Source organism: Globicephala melas, chromosome 7 (genome assembly GCF_963455315.2).
Source record: "Globicephala melas chromosome 7, mGloMel1.2, whole genome shotgun sequence".
Lineage (NCBI taxonomy): Eukaryota > Metazoa > Chordata > Mammalia > Artiodactyla > Delphinidae > Globicephala > Globicephala melas.
Window position 1 is genome coordinate 37,627,824 of NC_083320.1, and position 26,684 is coordinate 37,654,507.

The 26,684-nt window shown below is 39.5% G+C and overlaps 2 protein-coding genes across 7 annotated transcripts in view; one reads left to right on the top strand and one right to left on the bottom strand.

Moving 5' to 3' along the window:
* Window positions 1-7,529: 7,529 nt before the first annotated feature.
* COQ10B (coenzyme Q10B) lies at window positions 7,530-24,915 on the bottom strand. 2 transcript variants are annotated; one of them, XM_030855641.2, is made up of 5 exons: window positions 24,503-24,910; window positions 19,204-19,353; window positions 14,758-14,950; window positions 10,061-10,162; window positions 7,530-8,642 (listed from the first exon to the last, which is right to left on the bottom strand). In XM_030855641.2, the coding sequence occupies exons 1-5, from the start codon at window positions 24,622-24,624 to the stop codon at window positions 8,475-8,477; spliced, it is 735 nt and encodes a 244-aa protein (XP_030711501.1). In that variant the 5' UTR covers window positions 24,625-24,910; the 3' UTR covers window positions 7,530-8,474. The 2 variants fall into 2 exon arrangements, with proteins under 2 accessions (XP_030711501.1, XP_030711506.1); XM_030855646.2 differs by lacking the exon at window positions 19,204-19,353 and having other exon boundaries at window positions 24,503-24,915.
* The window catches only part of SF3B1 (splicing factor 3b subunit 1), a 63,810-nt gene continuing 62,021 nt past the window's right edge, over window positions 24,896-26,684 (top strand). For 2 of the 5 annotated variants that reach the window (XR_004039223.3, XR_004039224.3), the window contains exon 1: window positions 24,896-25,099. The gene's annotated coding sequence lies outside the window, so the exon portion shown is untranslated. The remainder of the gene's footprint in view (window positions 25,100-26,684) is intronic. The other 3 variants (XR_009564580.2, XM_060302101.2, XM_030855603.2) reach the window with 3 other exon arrangements.

The window sequence follows — 26,684 nt, forward strand, 5'->3', positions numbered from 1 at the left end:
GTTATGGTTACTGTTCCGGAGTCTCAGCATCACAGATAAGCAGTGGGTTCCCTGCTAGGTACCCACAAGTGAGGAGGGCAGGGTTTACAGTATGAGTGTACTTCAGTGGAAAGGAGAGGTGTGCCATTCAAGCATAATGAATAGCAGGGAAGGGCATCCACAACTTGATAATGCACAGCCCAGTGTGATCACCTTTATAAGAACTTGAAATGGGTTTCAGTCTCAATGCACTTGGTCTTTATTAGATAAAACAGTATAGAAGTATGGCTTTTAAAACAGCTGTGTGTGCATCCGTGTGTGTGTGTGTGTGTGTGTGTGTGTGTTGGGGACAGATACTGATTTGCAAGATAGAAAGAACGTTGCTTTCTAATTTAAAGCACAAGATCTTATGCAACAAGAACATAAAGTTTTTTTACTTTAACCTGTGTCAAGAATGTAGTTTTATCTTGGAGCTATAGAATCGATCTGCTCGGTGGTAAGGAACTCCAGTCTGTTGCTCAGTTTGGCCCTGGGGTTGCTGCTAAGAGGTCTGGTATAAGGCACTGAGGCAAATGTTTCTACTTTCCTTATCTAGTATGAATAGTTTGGACAGGAATAGAAGGAAAAATAAAGTCCATCACAGATCAAAAGTCAAAATCACTTGAAATCCTGTACCTAGAAATACCTTCGCTTTGTTAACTTGGTTGGGTTAGAAAAAATGACAAGAGATTAGAGGGGACTGACTGAATGAATAAAAGGCATTTTAAACAAAACTTGTCTAGACTGTACTTACGGTTATTCAAGTGGCAAAAGGCAACCTAGCTAGTAGTATCAAGGGTTGGAGGAAAAGAGAAGCCATGGGGAATGGTTTTATATAGTTTGTATTTTAAAGGCCAAACGAAATGAGTAGAAGAATAGGTGTAAGAAATGAGAAACACTGGGACTTGAAAGATTTCTAGGTGCTTTTTTTTTTTCCTGGTTGCTGTTTGATCAGAGAGAATGACTAGAGCCTAAAGAGATCAACAGGAGAGGAAAATTTACTAGGTGTTATGTGCTAGGCCCTGGGCTAAGTCCTTGGATTTTTTTTTTTTTTTTTTTTGCGGTACGCGGGCCTCTCACTGTTGTGGCCTCTCCTGTTGTGGAGCACAGGCTCCGGACGCGCAGGCTCAGCGGCCATGGCTCACGGGCCCAGCCGCTCCGTGGCATGTGGGATCTTCCCGTACCGGGGCACGAACCCGTGTCCCCTGCATCGGCAGGCGGACTCTAAACCACTGCGCCACCAGGGAAGCCCAGTCCTTGGATTATTTTAACCCTTAGAACAAACTTGGATTAGGAATTACTTATCAAGCCTATGCTACAGTTAGTAAACCGAGGCTCTGAATGGTTAAGTAATTTACACAAAGTCTCAGAGCTATTAAGTGGTAGACCCCAGATTTGAACCAGGGTTTAATTGAAGAGCTTAAACCAAAGAACAAGCCTGGAATGAACCCCTAAGCCAGGATCTAGGCAATTTTAAAAAACCCGAAAGCTGCAGCCAGAGAAATCAATACAGATAAATGGGGCAATTCCCTTTTCCCTTTGACTAGAATAACTGCACAAGGTGATGGCAGTTTTGGAGAGATGACAGAGAGGAGCAAGAGTATCAAGGATCAAGATGGTTCCTTCAGGTACCATTTGGTCAAGACTAAAATCCTGTACCTAGAAATACCTTGGTATAAGGTATTTATACCAAGAGTATCAAGGATCAAGATGGTTCCTTCAAATACCATTTGGTCAAGACTAAAGATGCTAGTGACTAGGTGAGGAAGCAGGAATGGTAGATCTCAGGATACCTGCACTCATGGAAATCCCTTGGGAAACCACACAAAATAACGATATAATGTCCAGGCCCCAATTGCCTTGCTGTGAAAGCGAGCAGGATTTATTTGAACAGCACAGGCTTTTCAAGGCAAAAATTTTGCAGGAGTGTGTTACAAATCTATGAGCCTGAGAGAGAAAAGGGGCATGGAGGGGACACAAACACACCCAATATTTAGCCCTGACCATGGAGGTGAACTTTTATAAAGACAGCCGGATCTGCTTTAAAAATGGATAAAGGAGTAATCAAGGAAAAAGGAATGCCACTATGAAGTCAGATCCTGCTATTTCAGGAAAAGAGTTGAGAAAATAGATTTTTTCTACTGCAATCTGGGCAGTTCCAGGTAGGCTTAAGTGTTAGAGAATCTCAAACCTAAAACATGTCTTGGGGCACATGACTAGAGGTATCTCCCTGGTCCTTGCAAACAAGAGCATCTCTGAACTGATGATTCTCGAACTGGGTTAAATATAAGGGACTGTCTATATTGGAGTAAGTGGTTGATGAAACCAAAAATTTTAAGAAAAATGGAGTATAGTTAACTACCAAATTGAAGATAATCATTGTGAATTTAGTAGCCTTCAAAGATCTCTATCTTTGAGGAATTCCCTGGCGGTCCAGTGGTTAGGACTCAGCGCTTTCACTGCAGGGGCCTGGTTCAATTCCTGGTCGGGGAACTAAGATCCTGCAAGCCACAACACGCAGCCAAAGAAAAAAGGTCTCTATCTTTGTCACCAAAAAATGGCCTAACGATATCATTGACAGCATTGGTGCCCATCACCAATTCCTGGGCACATCCGTAGCACCTGATTTTTGTCTCTAATACTGGTTTCCACCAAACGGGAATAGGATTCTTTGAATAGCAGTGGAGTCCATGCCTTGGGACAGAAAAAAAAATCAGGATGAATCTGGAACACCCTGTCGCTGCCTGACAGCAAGAATACTTTCAAAAATATCCAGGGCAGTTTTTTTGTTTGTTTTTAAACTAACCCAAAGGGTTTCCACTGGCCAAGTTAGGACATTTTGAGTGTCAGTAATAACAGATAATGATAGTGAATTAGAACAAAGCCAAGAGTTCATGATGATATTCAAAAGAAGGAAGTGAATGTGAAGACTAGAAAAAGATACTTCCAATATAAACTAGTGAATATTGTATGTTTAATGCCCTACTGATGTTACGAAGCCAGAATATATAAGTATGTACCTGGTTATAAAGTATAGATTATATTTGTGTTTCTATACAAGTAAAGACAGGAAGGAGTAAAATAATAGTGAGAGAACCAAAGAAAGAAAGTAGGAACTGAACCAAGGGTAGGAAGAACGAGCAGTATTGGTAGTCTCATATCATAATCAGTAGAAGGGGAGTCCAGTAACCAACTAGCACTGGTCATGAATAATCAAATGAAAGAACATCCAAAAATGGGTTTTAAGATAATAAATTTTCCAAATTCCCCAGAATTTAAAATTTGAAGTTAACCTCCCAAAGAATGAAACATTGGAGCTGAACTCAAGAACCTCATGAATGTTGATACATTCGTGAGACATTTTCTATTTATACTGACAAATCGGGTCAAAATATCACAACACAAGTTAGGTACTGACAACCACACAAAACTTGAAGAGTACTTCATTTCCAGGAAAGATACCAAGTTTCTAGGCATTAAAATCTCTGAAACACAAAGGATGTAAGAACCTCATGATGTAACAAGTTTTGATACAAAAAGGATAAACAACAAGGTCCTATTGTATAGCACACAGAACTATATTCAATATCTTATGATTAAACCATAATGTAAAAGAACATTAAAAAAAGAATGTGTATGTGTGTGTGTGTGTGTATATATATATATATATATATATAACTGAACCACTTTGCTGTACAGCAGTAATTAACACAGCATTGTAAATCAACTATACTTCAATTAAAAAAAAACAAACAGAATTCCCTGGTGGTCCAGTGGTTAGGACACCTCGCTTTCACTGCCGAGGGCCAGGGTTCCATCCCTGGTTGGGGAACTAAGATCCCACAAGCCACGTGGCACAGCCAAAAAACAAAAAAAGAAGGGACTCACCCTAAGATTCAAGGCTCAGAATCACATTGGCCTGTGCTGCCAGGTTACACATCCCCACCAAGAACCTAACAGTCGGTTACCAACATCCTGCAACCTCAGCTGGTCTAAGATGGTGTCTTCTTGAGTCTAACTAATATACTGAATGTCCAGAAGGATATAAAAAACTCTCAAACAGGCAACCTCAGGAGAAATAGAAATAATAAATATAAGAAGCTGAAATAGTAACACTCATATCATTTATGTGTAAATATTATTACTATATCATTATAACTGTGGGGTTTTCTGTCTCAACACGTTTAAGACATTCAAGAGAATCTGATATATTGAATTTGCAATTTTAATTAAATGCAATTTTAATTAATTAGAAGTCTTTGAATCTATAATATTTAAATGTTCAGGGAAATTTATTTTAATTTCATACACTCAGATTGATCAGTTATATAAGCAGTATGTGAATATCTAGAGAAATGCTATTTAATTTTAAAAGAAATTTCATTAATAAATTCATAGATTAATAAATTAGACATTAAACAAGGTACAAATAAAAGTATTTTACCCCTTGCTGCAAAGCCCCTCTGACATTTAAAAGAACAACAAACTCAAAGAATGGTCCTTACCAACATGTAAGGAATTCCAGGGCAACTGAGGGGAAGGAGTAGATGAGGGATATCAGTGGATCTATAGGAAGTTAGAAAGTTGATGGATAAGTGATGTGACTTAGAGTTGATATAATTATAACCTAAGAACCTGAAGAAGGAATACAAGAAACAAGGTACTTAGTACCACAGAACTTCCCCAGAGATTTAGCATTTGGACTCATTGGATACTGGGAGTCTAGGGAATCAGGTAAGGCCAAGTGTGGGAGTGGAAATGAGGGTGAAATTAGCTGAAGGATTACTGAGATATTGGACTCCTAGGTCTCCTCCCGTTTCCCACACCACCAGGTAACTATTGCCTACAGTTAATTCTCTGTGGAAATTGAATAGGAATGAACCTCAGCCTGGGACACCAGAAAGAGCAGAGAGCTGGGGTAAGAGAGGGACCTAAAAGATTAAGGGAAAGCCTACATTCCAAACTGTGAGACCCTCAGTCCCTTACTAAACTTTCAGAATGCCAACAGCCAGGCATTATTTCTACTCCATCTGTCCCTCTTCCTATTCCCAGCCCCATATTTCTCTAGGGCAAGAGATAGAATCCTTATGTAGGAAAACCGTGAAAAAAGACCTCTAGATTCTGCCATTTGGGGAGTCTGCCAGTGAAAAGGCTGGCTCACCCGGTCACCTCACAGTGAAACTCACCAGTCAATATGCCCCCTCTTAATTCCAGTAAACCGTATAGTAACTTGCCTTCAAATATTAACGGACAAACAAGAACCATTAGACAGTCGAGGAAGCCTTCAATGTGAGAATAGCAAAACCCAGAAGGAGCCTAAGGGAAACTTAGTATCTTAAGAAAGATGAGATCTTGTTTCCTTAAAAGAAGAAAGCTATGAAATAAAGGAACAATTAGAAAACAAACCAAAAAAATCTTGGAAATTAAAACTATGGCAAATATAAAATTAACTGAAAGGTCTGAAAGACAGAATTGAAGAAATCTAAAAGGCAGAAGAAAAACAGATGGAAAATAGGAGGAAAGAAGATACGGATTTAATACAAGAAATAAAATGTCTAAATACTCAGGAATTCCTGAATGAAAGAACCAGAGAATATGGATAGGAGGAAATTATCAAACAAATAATTGAAGGAAATTCCCCAGGACTCAAAGAAATGAGCCTGTGACTGAAAGGATCTGTAAGTTGCCCTGCACAATTAATAAAACACAGGGCAACACGACCGATCAGCATGCATTTTCAGACTACCCAAGTTAAAGAGTAGATTTTAAAAGCTTCTAGAGACCAAAAAAAGGATGCTAAAACGAAGTACTGGTTATAAGAATGGCATCAGACTTCTCAAGAGCAGTACCAGGTGCCAGAATACAATGAAGTCAGATTTTCAAATTATGGGGGATGGGAGGGATTATTTTTAATGTGGCGTTCTATACTCAATCAAGTGTGAATATAAAACAATGACATCTTCAGATACTCAGGGATTCTAAAAATTTAGCTCCCATTCGCCCTTTCTTAGGAAGCCACTAGAGGATTTCCTCAGCATTTTGAGAGTTAAAAAATAAAAAGGAAGCCAAAGATCCAGGAAATAGGAACCCCAAGAAGAGAGAGGTGAAGGGAAATCCTAGGATGATTAGGGAATTACACTTGCACAACAGCAACAGCGTGGAGAGCAACCAGTTCAGATTGGAGCAGGATGAAAGGGTGGCTGCAAGTAACTGAATACCTAACTCTAAGTGACTTAGACACTCAAGGTCTGTTCTCTCATGTAACCAGAAGTGCCCACTACAAGGTTGGTTCATTCAACCCTTGATGTTAGGGTTCTGAATTGGCTTTTCTGGAATCATCGCCTCTTCCCTTTTTGTGAAAAGATGGCAGATGTAGCTGCAAACTTCACATCCTCACGCAACCAGGCAAAAACCAAGGAAGAGAAGTTTCTCTTCCAAGTTTCTTTCCACAGAGATAAAAATCTTATCTATCAAGTCCTATCCCATCAGTCTTCCCCTCAGATTTCACTGACCAGATGCCAATTCAAGAGGTTTATAAAGGTGGTGGTGTTTTCCCTCTTAAGATATGGAAAGCACAGATGCCAAATTTTAAGTCCACAGGTCACAGACTTCAGAGCAAACACAAAAGCATACATATTTGAGCCAGAATGCATGGGTTTGTCTCTACCACTTACCAAGACTTGTGTTCTGACAATACTTGGGGAACCTCATGGGTCAAAGGGATGGCTAGGTCAAGGCAATATTTGGGCATTCCTGGGTTCCCTAACCAAAATACCATGTACATACTATCATAATACCAGTCCAGTTACACCCAACCACTAAGTTAGATTCTAAACCTAAGTCTACTTTATGGCACTTTAAGAATAGTGGTAAAGTACAAGTTCTTATTTCCATTAAAAGTGTAGTAATACTGTACAGGGAAAAAGAGAAAATATCTGGGGTCTTATCTTTGCCACTTAAAAAAAAACTTTGTTTTTTAAAAGGTGCATAATTTATTTTTTTCTTTTTTTGGCTGTGCCGCTTGGCACGCGGGATCTTAATTCCCTGACCGGGGACCAAACCCACGCCCCCTTGCAGTGGAAGCGCGGAGTCTCAACCACTGGACCGCCAGGGAAGTCCCCAAAGGTACATAATTATATACAAACTACTTATGATCTGGGAAGATACCTCATTTATACGTGGAAAAATACTTTACCTGTGTGAAGGCATAATCAAGCTCCATGTGAGTAGACTGTAAGAATCCTTCACCACTGTATACCCACCATGTGGCAGAGAGCAGCTACTCACAACAGATTTACTGAACAAATTGATGCAAACACGCATTCGTGTAGGGAACGAACTAGTAAGTTCCCTTGCTGATCTGAGGAAACAAGGGAAGGGTAATTAATGCCAGAGGGTTGTTGGGTATGGAATGAAGGAAGGGAAGGGAATCAATATTGATTAAAGGAAGACTGAATTTTGCCCAGATTTTTTTTCTGTGAAAGTATTTTAAGACATTTCAATAACCAAAATAACTGTACAAAAAATAAACAAATTAACTTTATTAAGTTACCACTTCAATCCTTACATTGATTTGTTTACAAAAATATCAGTTTGAAATGCATTACTGAAAGTGAGTACACACAATAAATAGAAAATAAGGATGCATGGTGCTGGAGACATCTCAACCAACTTATCTTCATCTACTGCCCACTGTTGTAGACAAAATTGGACACCAACTTATTATCCTCATGTACTGCCCACTGCTGTAGACAAAATTTGACACGCAAACAGCATTTTTGAAAGAGCAGTTGAAGTACCGGAGAGAGGGCTGCAAACTATGAGAAAAGTAGCTTAAAACTCTGGACCACTCACCAAAAAAAAAAAAAAGAAAAATCACTATCTGGAAGCTAACCTCAGTATAACAGCGAATTATCTACTACTACCCACAAGAACAATTTAAAAATAAGAAAAGTGCCACGGAACCTTCATTAACAGTATTTTTAAGTCAAAGTTTTTACTTTAAACATCTGATGATTACTCAAATATTCTAAGCCATGAGGCAGACCCTAAGACAATAAGTTATAAATAGTCTGAATTTAATAACTTAAAAGTGATATGGTTAATATAATACACACTGCATGAGTATCTCAACCAACCTCTTTCAGGTGAGGTGATAACTAAAAGGTTTAAATTTACAGTTTCAATTTCTGTTTAGAAGAGTGATGTCAGTATTCTAGCAATAGTGATGACATCCCATTATTGTAAATATGCTAATATACATATTACTCTGAATTACACTTGATTGAATTCTATGTACACGTGGTTCCATATTCCAAGTGCAAATTTTCAATGGTACGGGTTTATAATCAAAGCTGGTTTGACAACTGCTTTCTGACTTCTGAAAGCAAATGATGAAAGTACTTCCTAAAAGTGAATAAACTAGTTACAAGTAGGTGACCATTTCCTTTTTCTCTTTACGTGTGATGAACTTCATGAAGCATTAATTCCCGAGGTATATTTGTTTCTGGACCATACAGCTTACATGCTCTTCTTTCAAAGGCAGCTACCATCTGCTTTACAACTTCATCGAAAAACAATGTGGCAAGCTGAGAGTGTAGAAGTGAGCGAAATTCAAAAGAAATCTGTAGGAAAATGTTAATAATTATTTTAGAAAGATCTTTCTTTTACTCAATCTCCACTTAGGGTAATGGTGTTCACACTGTGAAATGTGTTACTTGGCCCAGGACCTAAGGCAGAGCTCTATGGGTCTATCTAGATGAGATTTTAACATCCCTCAGAAGAGGGAGATTTGTTTACTGCAGTAAGCACAACAGCGGCTAAACAATAAGCTTAAGTAAACAAGGCCAATGAATCTCATTTTGGGGCAAAGAGTCTGCTTTTACTAAGTTAAAGAAACCTGGAAAAAAGCTTTGCTAAATACCATGTTTATCACTTTGCCTTCTTATTAATACGCCCCTTTTCGAGCTACCTTACCTCCCAAAAGTAAATAAGGGAAATGATCCTTCTGATATGGTATTCCCATGAGAAGTAGTAGCAGAAAGATGAGATTAACCCACAAAATAGATGGTGAAGGTGGTTCAATCTTAAAGTAGACAATGATTTAGAACTAACTTTATATCCCCTCAAGACAGAATTCAAGGCAACCCAGTTTAAGAAATAATATCTTAAGGACCTTAAATATCCATTAACTTCTGAATGTTTTAATTTTAAAATAATTTGATTTATAAAAAAGTTGCAAAAACAGTACTAAGATTTCTCATACACCCATCACCCAGATTCCCCTATTTCAATGTCTTATATAATCACAGTACAATTAAAACCAAGAAATTAACAGAGGGAGTTAATATTACTAGATAATAATGCTATTATCTAATCTAGAGAGGTTTCATTCAAATTTCCCCAACTGTCGCATATATGCCCACTAATTTTGCAATGAAAGCAACTTAAGAGCTGAGAATAGCATACAGTAATTTACTCAAAATTATAACCATTTCTTCTTAAAATATTTATTTATTTGGTTGGTTGGTTGCACTGGGTGTTAGCTGAGGCTTGCAGGCTCGTTAGTTGTGGCACGTGAACCCTTAGTTGCGTGTGTCTTATAATTTATGGACTTGTAAAAATTAGAAAATAGAGAAGGGATGACTATTCAAGGTTTCAAGGAATAAAATAGAAAAAGAGGAAGGGTCATTAGCATTCTTTTCTTCTTTTTGGCCGCGTCGCACAGCATGAAGGATCTCAGTTCCCCAACCAGGGATTGAGCCTATGTTCCCTGCAGTGGAAGCACAGAGTTCTAACTACTGGACTGCTAGGGAATTCCCCTAGCATTTTTTCTTATAAAATTAGTGCAAAAAAAAAAAAAGTGCAGAAAAAGGTATTCAATATTCAGAAATTTGAGATTTTTAAAAAAATGTCTTTCAGTAATTGCTATGCACGTAGGTTATTAATTATGACATCTGGGTTCTAATAAAAATGGATTACTCCTTCTTTACCAACCTCACCTGATGTTTGGAACAAATAGAGGGCTTTATGAGAGACTTACTGAAAAATCCAAAGTACAAGTTCTTGGGTAGCCAGGAAGACCTGGGCTAAAACGCCATACAGTCTCCAAATGATTGAAGAGCTTCCCATCAGTACAGGATGCCTAGAACAAAATGAAAAAAATAAAACCACAGTTAAATACCATTTGGATTGTGTCCAGAATCTACAACTGAAGATGATTTCTTTGAGAAGTAAATATTTTTATAGGTCAGACCACAGGTGACAAAAACATCTCATTGTTAGCTTGGTACTAGGAAGTGATCTCTGGCCAATATAAGCCATTTTCCTTTCTCCTGGGATCCCCAAGATTGCCACTTGTTCTCTTCCACTGCTGTCACCCACTGGGCTACTTAGAGTTCTCCTCCCACAACAAAACAGGGAGTGACTACCTGGAAGTTTATTTCCAGCTCTGCCACTTATAAGTGATCCTGAACAAGTTAATTCCCTGTACTGTATTTCCTTAATCTGTAAAATGAGTATAATGCCTGTCTTATACCATCAGTACGGGATGGCTAAATTTAACATTTGTAAGGCATTTGGCACAGATCCCTAGAACAATTCTATAATTCTTCTTTGCAACTCAAAGATTTTCTATCAATCACATTCAGTCTTTCCCTAACTCATTATTCTTTATTTCTAGAGGCCTCTATGGTTCCAGTTTTCCTGAAAGTGTGGCCCTGACCCTTGTCCCTGACCCACTGCTTTCTGACCTCTCTTCTGTGCTCATGTTTATTTTACATGTGTGTGTACACATTGAAACATAATACACAGTAATACTATGTGCAGTGCATCCTGACATTTCCCATTCTATATCATTAAAAAATGTTGGTTGAGACCCATTAAAGAGTTGCCTCCTGCAGTGTGAAAAATGGTGGCCAGAACCATAGTTACTAGTCCATTGTTAGGACATGTTATGACCTTGAATGAAGTTCAGTTTCAGGGCTTCCCTGGTGGCGCAGTGGTTGAGAGTCCGCCTGCCGATGCAGGGGACACGGGTTCGTGCCCCGGTCTGGGAAGATCCCACACGCCGCGGAGCGGTTGGGCCCGTGAGCCATGGCCGCTGAGCCTGCGCGTCCAGAGCCTGTGCTCCGCAACGGGAGAGGCCACAACAGCGAGAGGCCCGCATACCGCAAACAAACAAAAAAACTTTAAAGAAGTTCAGTTTCTTTATTTACTATCCTAAGATGCCATCTGGGCCTTATTATACTAGTAGACAATTGACCTCAAGAATATCTATCACCTTCCCTCAGAAGCAGGCTATTTTTTTAAATTCTTGTTTCAGTCTACATTCCCCTCCTCAATTAAGCCTTAAGTTTTCAGCAATTCTGGCAAATCCTGGGGCCGATAAATGATCAAGCCCCTCTACCCCCTTTCTTTTGTATAAGTTATCCCCCTCAAGAATTTAGACTGTCCCTCTCCTGAGGCTACACACTACAAAATATATTGCAAAATAAGGACCTACGTAGGTAAACTGTTTCCCCCAAAGTAAACAGTCATTTTTTCTCCCATAGCTATAGCCTACCTAAACACAGAATATAGGATTATTTCTGACTATATCTGGATCTCTCTAAAGATGGTTCAAACTGGGGGCTAAAGAGCTAAAAATCCATTTGCAGTTTATTCCTCACTTCCTCTTCATCTAAACCCTTTTGAATTAATTATCAGATGGTAACACGGTAGAATCATTATAAACTGCATCCATACTAAAATGCATTTAAAAAGATATGCTCTAGTTACACATTTATAAAAAGAACATATTATTTTAATTTTCAATATGGAAACCAGTGAATGTTTTAAAACTTATTTAGACACGATAAAATAAGTCATTAAAATACTAACTACTTTAATAGCTGATATGCTAAGTCACTGGGGAGAAGTAAAAATTTTCTTCAAAGAGTTTGGCTTTATATATAGTTCAATAATGGCCATCCAATTTTTAAAACCATCAAAAGTCTATAATAAAACCGTATTGTTTCAGTTATCCAACTTTGTTTATTTACTTTTTTTGTTTTTGGCCATGCCTCACAGCTTGTGAGATCTTGTTCCCCAACCAGGGATCAAACCCATGCCCCCTGCGGTGGAAGTCTGGAGTCTTAACCACTGGACCACCAGGGAAGCCCCTGTTTACTTTTATTTTTAATTTTTTTAAACTTTTAATTACCCAACTTTAAGATAATGCATTCCACCTTTCTTTACAACCACATAAGAAGCTTATAGGAAATTTAATAGTGAAGGAGAAACAGCTGTTGGGAATAATCACTATAATATAGCACCTTACTCTGACCACTTTTTCACAAAATGTGGCAGTGCTATACTCATATCAATAATCCAGCTCAAGGACCCATGGATTTTTACTGGTTTTTTTTGATGTTGCGGGTAGGAGTTTATTAGTTAATTTATTTATTTTTGCTGTGTTGGGTCTTCGTTTCTGTGTGAGGGCTTTCTCTAGTTGTGGCAAGCGGGGGCCACTCTTCATTGCGGTGCACGGGCCTCTCACTGTCGCGGCCTCTCTTGTTGCGGAGCACAGGCTCCAGATGCGCAGGCTCAGCAGTTGTGGCTCATGGGCCTAGTTGCTCCGCGGCATGTGGGATCCTCCCAGACTATTGGTACGTTTTGATAGGGACAATACTGCCAAAGATCTCATTCCTAACAGAGATACTGAACACAATAGGAAGGTTTCTGGCCATTACAGATTCAGGTAGACTAGAATCACTGACATGTTAAGTCACAGGCACATTTGGGGCAGCTAACAATTCACAGAAAATGTCACATGGCTTCTGCTGCTTCCTCAGTTATAATAATTTTTATTATATGTCACATATGTGTATCAGGTATTAAAATCCAGAACCTGAACCCAGGGAAAATTGAAAGCTGAACATAGAGAGTTGTGTGTTATTCTCAAATATGTCTTTAAACAATAAACTAGCACACTAAGTGAGACAGCTTATTTTAATGGAAAAATAGTTTTGGAATCAGACACACACAGTATGAATTTGTGTAGGGCTCTTAATTTCCCTAAGCCTCATAAAATTGAGATAGCAATGACTATCTAATACATATTATTATAATTTAAAAAAATAGTTTCCTCCCTCCTTGGCAGTGTTAAAAGTTACTGAAATTATTATGAACATCTGTGGATCTACAATAACCCAAGAACACAGTAGTGAGAACTTCATAAACAAAGAGGCCTCATGACTCCTGTCATTGTAGTACTGGTGCTGAGGATACAGAGATGAAAAAGAGGATCTTCCATTCTCTCAAGTACCTTGATTTTGTCAAGCAGAAATACAAATGAAGAAAGAAATTACACTACAGAGTGATAAGAGAAATAAATAAAGCACGTGCAAAGCCCAGAGGAATCACCGAGGTAGAACTAGTCATCTATATGAAAGGAAAGGGAGAAAGCAGGTTGGAATTTGAAAGATTAACAGGCAAGGAATTTTCATTATAGGTAAAAGAGGGAACAATATGCAAAGGCACAGGGCTGTGGAATAAGCACTATATGGTTCATTCATGGAAGCCAGGAAAGGGAAGAAAGCCAGGAGGAGAAAATGAGACTTTAGAGTTCTTTTAGTTAGATGCAGGATATGTTAAGATCTAAGTTATGAGAGTCTGAATGGTAAGAGACTGAGGTCAGGGGACTCAATTTTAAGATTACAGAGATATTTGCTGCTGTCAGACAGACTAGAGTCTTGGCTGTGTAACCTTATCTAACTCTTCTAGGCCTTAGTGTACTCAACTATAAGATGGAGAATAAAATTTGCATCTCAAAGGGCTGTTGTGAAGAGTAATTCAAGTAAAGCACTATAAAGAGCTCAATATGTTAGCTATTTTAAGTGTAGTATAGGTGAAAACTCCAAAACTATGAGGCAAACAGGTGAAAACAGTCGTAATAACAACAGAGTCCCACAGTGGTGCACAGTCTTTTAAGTGGAGTTGAAGTTTTGAGATTGTGACTAGGGTGGACTCCAAGGTCTTAGCTTCACTGGACAGTATACTCTTTCTGGTATGAGAGTTGCTCCTCCTCAATGCCTGACAAAGAGGTGACGAAGGAATTTAGCTCTGGCCAATTACCAAGAAATGATACCACCACTAAATCCTGTGAGCACAAAACACAATTCAGCTTTGAAAGTCTTTGGTCATCACATCTAGAAATTCAAAAGAAATGGGCATTACTCTGGAATTCTGCCTTTTTGTGTGTTGAAGTCTGGGTACCCTTTCTAAATGTGTACCCTCCTCTGAGAAGAGTAAGATGCTTAATACATGCATGCAACAACACTTGGCATTTCAGTACCTGGTACAGGGCAGGATGACTTCAATAATGTTTATGTTCTCCACATTTATATCTTTTCTACCTTTCTGCATCCTCTCACCACTTTCCCTTCCTTAACTTAAGAAAAAGTAGTGCAAGTATTAAAACATTTCTCACTTGTGCGGCCAAATCCTTCCTATGGGTCAATAGTCCTCAACAGAAGGACAAAAGAAAAAGCTTCTAATTTCCATGTTCTAGTTAAATTTCTATTTGGAAAGAATAATGCTAATATTGTGTAAAATAACATGATTTAAGAGATATAATAAATAGTTTGTTTTTTCCTCCTCCTATTAGTTTAGGGAAGTCTTCTTAATGCTATTATACTTTAACCCATTTAACATAATATTTGAGGAATATTTAAAAACAACAAAAAACAAAACCATTACCTTTACCAAATGTGGTTTCACCAAGGTTACCACTGATGTATAGCGCTCCAATACAGGTGGAAACCCAATTTCTAATCGTGTTTTGCAGTATCCAGATCTCCTTGATATTACATCTGATTTTTTGCACCAAGGAACAAAATGCTTGTAATCCTCCATTCCTGATACTACATCATACATTTCCTGCATAGAATATCTTAAAAAAAAAAAGGAGAGGTGTTAACTGCATCTATTTATATGGTATATGTACACTTTAAATTGAATATGAATAAGGTTTACTATGTATGAGGCAATAAATCATTTGGCACACATATAGAACCACACTCTGGGATGAATGTCTTTAAAACACAGAAAATAAAAGGATAAAAGGGAGCTAAACATATGTCTATAGCAGAGCTTACAATGTGGCAGACCACAGGTTGAATCTGGCTTGCAGATATGGTTTTTAAAATTTTAATTAGTAACCAGCATTTAAAAACTGAGACTTTGAGAGAAAAAAACTAGAAGCAACCTAAATATTTGGTTGATAAACATTAATAATTGCTTAATAATAAATGGTTGATGAATTATGGTACACTCATACTGTGGAACTCTATCAGTTATCTAAAGGGATTAAGATCAGATGTACAGTTGACCCTTGAGCAACACAGGTTTGAACTGTGTGGGTCCACTTATACACGAAGTTTTTTCAGTAATATTAGTACCTGTATTTTCATTTTACCGATCTTTAAATTAAATGTGAGGGAAAGTTTGTGTTCAATTAGAGATCACAATATGTGGAATCAAAACAACTAGGGTTTGAGTCTTGATTTTATTTTATTTTATTTTATTTTTTGAGTCTTGATTTTATCCAAACTGTTTCATCAGCTTCCTGCCTTTGGGTGAGTCATTTAACAATTCCTCGTTTGGAGACAGAAATAGCAGTATGCAGATTTTTTTTACTGTGTGGGGGTCTGCACCCCCTAAACACCCCACTTTTCAAGGGTCAACCGTATACTTTAGAGCAAAGAGGTTTACAATATATTGCTATGTGAAAAAAGGCACACTAAAGCAGATGGGATATATATGATTCTATTATCTATTTGAGAAATATTTTAAGTGTATACTATATTTCCTCAATTTTAAACATTCGGGATTTTTTTCGTGAAAATAATTATGTTAATAGACTGTCTGTAATGAAAACACATTGAAAAAGTCCTAGAAGGATACAGATTAAACAATTACCAGTTGTTAATTCAGGAAAAAGAAGTAGGAGTAAAAATAGACTAAGTCTTTTAGTATACATATTTCTAAATTGTTAAGTTTTTATACAAGTATGTGATGATTTTGTAATTAAGAAAAACAGCTATTCTATACCACAAAAAAAGGAAACCTCTCATTCTTTTTATGAGCCAGCATAACATCTGCGAACCCAAGCCTCACAAAGCACATAAAAAACAAAATCTATAAACCCACATCACCTGTGGCAAAACTTCTACATATCAGCAGATATAATAGAGCAATATATTTTTTAAAAAATACAACAATCAAATGCAACTCATTTAAGGATGTTTGGATGGTTTAATACTAAGAATTATATTATTATAACCATATTAATTAGTCAAAACAAAAACATTATATGATTCCCTCCATAGATAGTTAAATACCAGAAGCATTCCTATTAGAGTTAGAAATAAGACAAAGGTGCTGTATATCATCATTGTTATCTGACATTTTTCTGAAAGTATGTCAAAATAATTAAATCAGAGCATGAAATATGAGGCACATGTGTGGAAAAGAATTAGGCAAAATTATAAATTGGCAGGTGATATGACTATCAAATCAGAAGCTAATCAATTCAGAATTTAGTTATGTAGCCTGTTGAGAAATATATAAAAAGTAATATCGTTCCTATACTAACAAGTAGAAAACAGTAGCACAGAAATGCAAAATACATAGAAATACAACAAAAAACCATCAGGGTTTAAATGAAAAACCAAACAACAAAAACATTGTGGATACAAGTAAAAGACAACTGAATGAGAACCAGACACATATAATTCTTGGTTATAAAGACTCACACTGTTAAAACATAATTCACTTCAAAATGATATAGTAAACAACCACATTCTAAAGTTTAAAAGGGTATTTTTGGAATATGACAGAATGAGTGTTTATACATATTTAATCTTTATGATCATGAAATGAGGCCCACAGCAGAGGGGGGGAAATAAACCTACCCTCCCCATGTTCTCAGACATTTGGAAATAAATGCCAAAATAAGTCCCATGAAGTATGAAACCTGGTAGTCTGGAAGCTAATTGTCATAAAAGTAGTCTGCACTGACTAAGAAAGCAGTATAGCATAGCAGTCAAGGGGATGGACTTTGTAGTCAGAAAGTACTGTGTTCAAATATCAACTCTAAAACATAGTAAGTCATGTGACCCTGGCTAGGCTGCTTAACCTCTCAACTTCATTTTCTTCATCCATAATTGAAAAATACCTGTACAGGTGGGTTTTTTTTTTTAATATTTATTTATTTCGCTGTCCAATCTTCATTGCAGCATGCAGGATCTTTCACTGCGGTGCTCCCTTGTGGCGTGCGGGTTTCTCTCTACTTGTGGCATATGGGTTTTCTCTTCTCTAGTTGTGGCACGGGCTCCAGAGTGTGTGGGCTCTGTAGTTTGTGGTTGAGGTGCGCGAGCTCAGTAGTTGTGGTGGCGGGCTTAATTGCCCTGCCACATGTGGGATCTTAGTTCCCTGACCAGGGATCGAACCCACGTCCCCTACATTGGAAGGTGGATTATTTACCACTGGACCACCAGGGAAGTCCCTACAGGGTTCTTTTAAGGGTTAAGTGAAATAGTTTTAGCATAATGCACAATGCTTACTAGGCACTTAATAAATGGTAGCTATTATGTGTTTATGTCAAATATGGGGGAAGATGAAGATCATTAGATAAGACCAATTTGTAATAAAAAGAATTTTAACATGAGAAAGAATAAGGAAGCAAGAAAGAATAAGTAAATATGGTGGGAAAAATAAGCTTAGGAGTCATGACACAACATAATTTCTCTGAGCTTCAGTTTCCTCATCTCTAAAATGGGAATAATACCTAGTTCACATGGCTATTGTGAGAATTAAATGAAACAATAAATATAGAGCCCCCAGTAGTGCCTGTCAAATGGCAAGTACACAGTAAAAGGAAGATGTTATATTTCTGATTCAAAAGGAAAGCAGACCAGTTCACTATTTGATTTCTCATCCTTTTGTTGCCATGTCTCTTTTCAACAGATACCAGCTGATGCAAAGATGTCTACCTATCCAAGTATTTACACTTGCTTTACGTGGCATAATTGCTGGCCACCTGGAGGCTACAATTACATAGCTGTAACATGACTAGTTCTTGAGAATAATATCTGAGAGTAAGCACTGGGTGTCACTTCCAGACCAATATGATTAAGAACCACGTGTATCTTTTTAAGAGACTCTGAAGACTAAGGAATTACAAAAGTCACAAGTTGGATGGAGCCTGGCTTCCTGAATCACTACTCGAGGATTGCTGCCCATGGATTGGGAATACCCACTTCAACTTTACATGAGAAAGAAATAAACTTTTGGGTTTTACCTGTATGGTTGCTAGCATTACCTTAACTAATACAGTGACTATCCAGTAATAACGGTCAATTATGTGACAAAAGTTATGAGTATGCCCAAAGTTCTTTACTGCAGAAAAATTAGAAGGGAAAAAGCAACTAAATAAAATGAATCAAAAGTACTTTTAGAAGAATTCATGTAATATTTAATGGCCTGTTGGGAATTAAGACCCCCTTGTAGAAATTCCCATATGAAGGACTGCTTGATTTCTGGTTTAGCAGATCTGCAGACTCTCTATTCTCTGCTGTATATACCCCTAGATGAGGGGCCAAACCTGGCCTGCTGCGTGGCTCTGTAAATAAAATTTTATTAGAACACAGCCAGGCCCATTTATTACATATTGTCTATCGCTATTTTTGGGGTACAGTGACAGAGTTGAGTAGTTGCAACAGAGACAGTATGGTCCACAAACCTATTTACTAACTGGCCCTTTACAGAAAAGCTTGCCAACCTCTGCTCTAGATGGTAGGGGCCTCTTAGCATGTTTATATGTACTTACCTAGGTATGTGTGTATGTGAGGGAGCTATACAGACATATCTGGCTCAACATATCAGTAATGTTGCCACTATAAAAAAGAACAGTGTACAAAAAATGCAGGTCATAAACAGTTTAATTATTTCCTTTAAATGTCAAGATTTAAATCTATCCTATAGAGTTACCACATGACTACATTCAACAAATATTTATAAAACGGCAAGGGCTAGAAAATTAGAGCTTAGTCTGTAAGAAGAGAATCCAGAAAAAAAGAGGCATGATGTTCTATAGAAACTTGTGAACACGCTCTTTTAGTACAACTATTATTTTATACAAACCCTATAATTCTCCTCTCTGAATATTCTTTTCTTTTGTTTATTAATGGTGCAGCAATTCTGAAGAAAGTTCTTGCATATATCTCCTTAGGCAAAACTGAGGTATGTAGTGGAAGAGTTCTGCTCATCAGTATACCACAGGAAGCTAAATACCTAAAAAGACAAAAATTACCTGATTAACACTGACAATTAAGAGAAAACACAAACTATAGAGATTGTAAAATAACAATCATACTTTAGAAGACTGTGCAACCTTAGAATAGTCCTGAAAAAATACACACACACACACACACACACACACACAAGCTTCTAAAGCACCATAAAGAAACTAAAAAGGGACTTCCCTGGTGGCGCAGTGGTTAAGAATCTGCCTGCCATATATATGGAATCTAAAAAAAAAAAAAGGTTCTAAAGAACCTAGGGGCAGGACAGGAATAAAGATGCAGTAGAGAATGGACTTGAGGACAGGAGGAAGGGGGAGGGTAAGCTGGGTCGAAGTGAGAGAGTGGCACGGACATATATATACAGTACCAAATGTAAAATAGATAGCTAGTGAGAAGCAGCCGCATAGCACAGGGAGATCAGCTCAGTGCTTTGTGACCAGCTAGAAGGGTGGGATAGGGAGTGTGGGAGGGAGGGAGATGCAAGAGGGAGGGGATATGGGGACATATGTATACATATAGCTGATTCACTGTTATACAGCAGAAACTAACACACCATTGTAAAGCAATTATACTCCAATAAAGATGTTAATAAAAAAAGAATCTGCCTGCCAATGCAGGGGACATGGGTTTAAGCCCTGGTCCGGGAAGATCCCACATGCTGTGGAGCAACTAAGTCCGTGCACCACAACTACTGAGCCTGCACTCTAGAGCCCATGAGCTACAACTACTGAGCCCACATGCCACAACTACTGAAGCCCATGCGCCTAGAGCCTGTGCTCCGCAACAAGAGAAGCCACCGCCATGAGAAGTCTGCACACCTCAACGAAGAGTAGCCCCCTCTTGCTGCAACTAGAGGAAGCCCACGCGCTGCAACTAAGACCCAACGCAGTCAAAAATAAATAAAATAAATAAATTTTATTTTAAAAAAAGAAACTAAAAATACCAGCTTACAGTTATGGTTAGAAGCTTCTAACAGAAAAGGTATCTCTCCCAGAAGTTGGCTTTTAGTCTGCAGTCATGTTTTACAACGTATTCTTACCCTAGGCTTTCTAGGATATTCATCATCCAATTTTCAACTCATCTACTCAGCTTGTTTTCCCAGCTGGATCCACTGGGATCCACTGATCTACTCTATGAGATTTGAAATTAGGTCTTGCTCTCCCACTGGATATCTGGCGGCCCTGTCAGACCTGCTGCTCAGTTATCTTTTACCTTCCAATCTCCATTTCCATGTATATATGTGAAAACATATGTCAAGGTAACTAGAATGTTAACTGTTTGGGTGCTTTGTAATACAGATGCCTGATATGCTCCTGTTCACCTAAATGTTTTCAGCCTTTATTCTAATAAGATTATTGCATAACTGTTTTACACTACTATTCGTGCATTATTAGTTCACATACTTATTGAGCGCCTATTCTGAGCTAGGCACTAGGGATATAATGGTGAATAAAACAAACATGAAGATTACATTCTAGTTGGGGATTCAAAAAAAATCACTAAAATAGAAATGGGTGTGGGGAGATGTAATTAAGACCTTCTTTAGACAGGGTGGTCCAGGAAGTCCTCTCAGGTTGTATTTCAGCTGAGAAATAATGGATATGGAGTCATTAGCCATGCTAATAGATATGTATGTACATAATAAATGCGTGTGCACATATATATAAAATCTCTCTCACACATACATGTGTGTATGTACGTGGGAGGAGAGGTAGATACAGAGCATTTCAGGTACTAGGGGAAGAGTGTGGCAGCATCCAGACACTAAAACAGACTAACAGTGTAACAGCAGTATAGCAAGCCAGGGGGAGAGCACCATGAAATAATGTTAGAGAGACAGGTTGGAGCTGGATCATACTGGGGATTATTGGTGAGGATAAAGCAATTTGGAATTTATTCTCAATGAGATGTTCTTGAAGTGTTCCAAGTAAGAGAGCAATATTTCATTAAATTGCATCTTCAAGTTATTTTTTAAAAGTGTAATGGAGTGGCCTGGTGAAATCTCATGTTATCATATATGAAATTTGATTTATATAAGATATGATTTACATGTAAATAAAATTTCTTTAAGGACACTGAGACCCTACAGTTTGGCGGGAAGAGAAAATCAAGTTAAAGAATGATTGAAGAAATTGGCAATATTCAGCCAGAAGATAAGAGGTGATACTTGAGACTACGGCTCCAAAAATACAAGAAAAAACTTTTGAACAATTAAAGCTGTTTATAAAAATTGGGTAGACTCATTCCAAAGGTAATGAAAGAAAGGTCAATGAAAATAGTTAAGCTAAATGCTTCATGACTATGGAAAAGACTCAAGCATATGAACTGTATGAATGAACTTAAGTCTCTTTTAAGATAGATTCATCTCCTAGAGAGAATAAGGGTGTCATGTGTTCCTAAAGATCTTTAAAAATATGATGTTATGTGAATTTTAAAGGCAGTGATAATATTTTTAAAAGCCTACTGTAATTTTTTTGAGTAAAGCTATAGTGTTTGCTTTAAAGTGGAATTATGCCAATAAAAGTGACTGACAGTTATTCTGCTGAATGAAGCAGAACAGTGGAAATTAAATAGTTAGGCAGGGACTTCCCTGGTGGCGCAGTAGTTAAGAATCCCCCTGCCGGGCTTCCCTGGTGGCGCAGTGTCTTGAGAGTCCGCCTGCCGATGCAGGGGACACGGGTTCGTGCCCTGGTTCGGGAAGATCCCACATGTTGCGGAACGGCGAGGCCCATAAGCCATGGCCACTGAGCCTGTGCTCCGCAACGGGAGAGGCCACAACAGTGAGACGCCCGCGTACCGCAAAAAAAAAAAAAAAAAAAAAAAAAAAGAATCCCCCTGCCAGTGCAAAGGACACTGGTTCGAGCCCTGGTCCAGGAAGATCCCACATGCGGTGCAGCAACTAAGCCTGTGCGCCACAACTACTGAGCCTGCGCTCTACAGCCCGACTGCCACAACTACTGAGCCCACGTGCCACAACTACTGAAGTCCGCACACCTAGAGCCCGTGCTCCACAACAAGAGAAGCCACCACAAGGAGAAGCCCACACACCACAACGATGAGTAGCCCCCGCTCGCCACAACTAGAGAAAGCCCGTGCGCAGCAATGAAGACCCAACACAGCCCAAAATAAATAAAATTTAAAAATTAATAATAATAATTAGGCAGTTAATTTAGCTTCCCCCTTAAAAAAAAAAGGACACAAAATATAATTTAGAATCTCTGGTAGCCACACAGATTATAAAAACCAAGCTTGGTGTTCAAAATGCCTAATCACCCATTTCCCTTCTAAGACATTCTTTAGATGTCTTTAACTGTTTTAACAGTTTTATCTATTTCGCTCACTTTTCATATAGATACCTTCTTATCTATTATTGGAAGCCAATTACGTGGCAGATACTATGCATAATTATGAACAATTTTCTGATAAATCAGACCAGAAAAAGCAGCATCTGAGATAAACCTTTATTAAAAAAAAATAATAAGGGCTTCCCTGGTGGCGCAGTGGTTGAGAGTCCGCCTGCCAATGCAGGGGACATGGGTTTGTGTCCCGGTCCGGGAAGATCCCACATGCCGCAGAGCGGCTGGGCCCGTGAGCCATGGCCGCTGAGCCTGCGCATCCGGAGCCTGTGCTCCGCAACGGGAGAGGCCACAGCAGTGAGAGGCCAGCGTACCGCAAAAAAAAAAAAAAAAAAAAAAAAAAAAATAAGACCCTTGCTTCTGAAGAGGTGAACTGGGTGTTTTGGAAACTTACTTTTCACTGTATATGGTTTTGAATTTTGTACCAGGTTCATGTAATACGGTCCCCCTATCCCCCGAAAAAGAAACACACAATCTGATTATAATCATAAGGGAAATGCCTGTGTTTAAAGCAAGTTAACAGGCGTCTTCTGATCGGTCTGCATACTATGGTTACAATGCCCTGGACTGCCCATCTATTTTCACATATTATCAAGAACAATATGTCTTCAACTGCAATACGAGAACCATACAATCGTATATATGGTTAAACCATGAAATGAAAACTGGACCAGATGAAAGACAGTTTTTTGGTCACTAATCTTCCAATACTACATCCCAAATACTCTACTATAATAAAGGCCAGAATCTATGTTAATGCTTCAGCCTTGCAATGAACTCGTAAACTCTCTCCCTCTTCATTATCATAAACAGTAAATATTTTATCCTGGAATTTAAGCCTTAATTTGATCACTACAGCAATTTTTAGTTTTGTTTATTTGCAAGCCAGCATTTTATAAGAATAATACAAAGCAGATCTAAAGCATGATACAGTATGTTCTGCTTAAAACTTTTTCAACCAATAAGTGTCTAAAAGGATTTGGAGTTGGTTGGGTTGTTGGTATTTTAAAAAATTCTTCACTGAATCTAAATGTCCTGGAGCTCAACCAGATTTGTGCTTTCTCCCTCTACCCCGTAGTTTACAACTAAATTAATTTTAAACGTTAACTTTAATTTTCGAGCATAGTTTATTAAAATGGCATTAATAAAAGGAGACTAAGTGGTAGAAGTATAGAATCTTTCGTATCTCCACCTCCATCACCTACCGAAAAAGAACCAACCAGGAAAATCGAAGGCAGACTCTGGTTCAAGGTTACAGGACTTCTAAGTTACAATGGCATGGAAAAAAATCCAAGTCCCCGGCTTCGGTTTAGTTTAGCAAGCACCAAAGGGCGGGGGCAAAGACCGCTACCAGAAACTGGGAAAGCACGTCTGGCCATCGGATACGCTGGGGGAACAAAGGGGACCTTACTGCCAGGCCACAAACTCCCACACGCCCATCAACCCGCAACTCCTGCGCCTCAAAGTTGTCACTTTCCGAGAGCAGCAGCCGTAGGCCATGGGGAGGAGGCCGGAAGAGCCCAAAAGCAACCCCGCCGAGTTGCTTTATCAGCTGCTTCAAAGTCGCTTAGCGGATGATTCACCGCCTCTCGCGAGGGCAGCGAATCACCCCCGTGACAGGCCGGCGAGCCTCCGGCCAAGGGGGTGGGGGGAGACCCTTTCTCTCCAGAGACGAGGAAACGCATCCGGTCCGTCTGCCCCACCCTAAATACCCCCAGTCCCCTTGCTCAGCAGGCCTGGGCTGAAAACTACCCTCGCCGCTGAGCCCCAGTTGTTCATTACCTGACGTTCCGCGCAGGCCCCTGCACAGGAACCGGGGCTCCTGCCGCTGCCGCCGACTTCGGACGGCATCGCGAGACCACCTTTTTCAAGGCCCTCTGACCGGTCCGAGCTGCCATCATCATCTGACTAAAACCGGTCGCCAGTAAGCCGGGACCAGGCCCACGGCACCGCCCTCCTCCGGCGGCCCGGGCCACCCGGCGCCGCCGCCATCCAGCCAATCGGCGGGCCCCCTGAGCGGTCAGACACGCCCCTTCTCCTTCCCCGATTGTGCAAAGCTGACGCACGCTCCCACTACCGCAGGGCCGACTGTAAATGCGTTCGTCATCCTGCCGGCCAATCAAAGGGAGCGCAGGGCCGCCTAGACGCACCCCTCTCCGCCGGCGGGTCTCCACTTCCCGCCGCGCGCTCTGGCCCCTTACGTAAGAACCACCGTGACCTCTCACCTCACCTCCCGCGCTGGAACTCTTCCCCGGATTCGCCAACTGCCGCGGTTCTCTTGGGTGCTGCTTCCGGTCGCGAGGCCTGCCACGTGATGCCAGCCCAGGGGCGGGAGGAAGCCCGAGGTTCTGGCTGTTGATTATGTAACTGTCCAAACCGGTGAGTGCTGGGCGGGACCCGCCATCCTTGCCGGCTGCGAAGTCTGGCCGTCAGTCTTGCTGTTAATGACTGTACCTGACGTGCTTACCCTGTGAGGTTGTTGTGAGGGCACCATATGGTCACGGCCTTAGGGAAGAGACTCGGTTCTATTTGCCTTCTTCCTGTGTGGCCAACATTTTAATTGGTGTCCGTGTATGGTTTGGGTTTCCCTTTCTCCATACAAACCAGACTTTGCTTCGATTTACCCATTTCAGGAATCATTCATCAAGTCTTGACATTTTTTTCCCCTTTGTTTGTTCCCAGGTACTTATTTAATCTTTATATGTCATAGTTTTATGTAAACCGTAAAGTGAGAATAGCAATACTACTTTCTGCATTCTGCTGCTTAAATGTAGTCAACAGATATTTATGGAGCACTCACTGTTCGCTGTTTTAGGTGCTGGATAAGTGACCAAAAGTCTTTACTATCATAGAGCTTATATTCTAGAGTGGGGGAAATCAATATATTAAATCAATTAATATAATACAATGTCAGATAATCGTATGCTGTAGAAAAAAGTAAAGCAGGGAAAGGAGATGGAGAGGGGTAAGGTGGGGTGCTGTTTTATATAAGGTGGTCAGATGGGCCTCTGAGGAAGTGATAATGAACAGAGGCCTAAATGAAGTGAAGAGGTGAACGATATGACTGTTTGAGGGGAAAGTATCTTCAGGTGGAGGGAACAGCAAGTGCAAAGGCCCCAGACAGAAACATTCTTGCCTTGTTTTATGAGGAGCAAGGGCTTTGGATCACAGTGAGTGAAGAGAGTGGTAGGAAATGAGATCAGAGGTAGTGAGGGCTTTTTCATAGTACTTGGGAGGCCGTGGTACCAACTTTGGATTTTACTCTATGTGTGAAGGGAAGTCATTGAGGTGACTTGATCTGATTTACATTTACATAAATATTCCAGCTTCTGTGTGTATGTATGATTATTATTTTCTACTCTTGCTTTGTTCATTGCAGTCATCCCTTACGAGATGCTTTGTGGAGTGAGTTGAAATCACCAACTACAAAGAACGTCAAGCACTTTTTTTTTTAAATACATTTATGTATTTATTTATTTATTTTTGGCTGCCTTGGGTCTTTGTTGCTGCGCGCGGGCTTTCTCTAGTTGCAGAGAGCAGGGGCTACTCTCCGTTGTGGTGCACGGGCTTGTTGCGGAGCACGGGCTCTAGGCGGGCGGGCTTCAGTAGTTGTGGCGCACGGGCTAAGTTGCTTCATGGCATGTGGGATCCTCCCGGACCAGGGCTCGAACCCGTGTCCCCTGCATTGGCAGGTGGATTCTTAACGACTACACCACCAGGGAAACCCTGTAAAGCACTTTTCAATACAACACAGGATGTACTTGTTGATTGAGGTCGTTCTGTAGCTGCATCCAGACAATTCTATATCAGATTACCTTCAAATACACAATCCCTGCTTTTCTTGCCTTAAAGCTTAAATATTACCAGTAATATCTTCCTTTAAAACACATCTTTACTATATTACTCCCCCACTCAACATCACAGTGGTTACAAGTTGCCTACAAAATATAGGCATTACACTTCC

Bases quoted from the DNA above. Each gene is read 5' to 3' on its own strand.
- COQ10B (XM_030855641.2), bottom strand. From the start codon at position 24,624: ATGATGATGGCAGCTCGGACCGGTCAGAGGGCCTTGAAAAAGGTGGTC. The intron at 14,951-19,203 runs GTTTGTATAAAA...TTTTTTTTTAAG, and splicing joins TCAGAGAGGAGAATTATAGG to ATATTCTATGCAGGAAATGT. The intron at 8,643-10,060 runs GTAAGTCTCTCA...ATTTTCCTACAG, and splicing joins CTTGTACTTTGGATTTTTCA to ATTTCTTTTGAATTTCGCTC.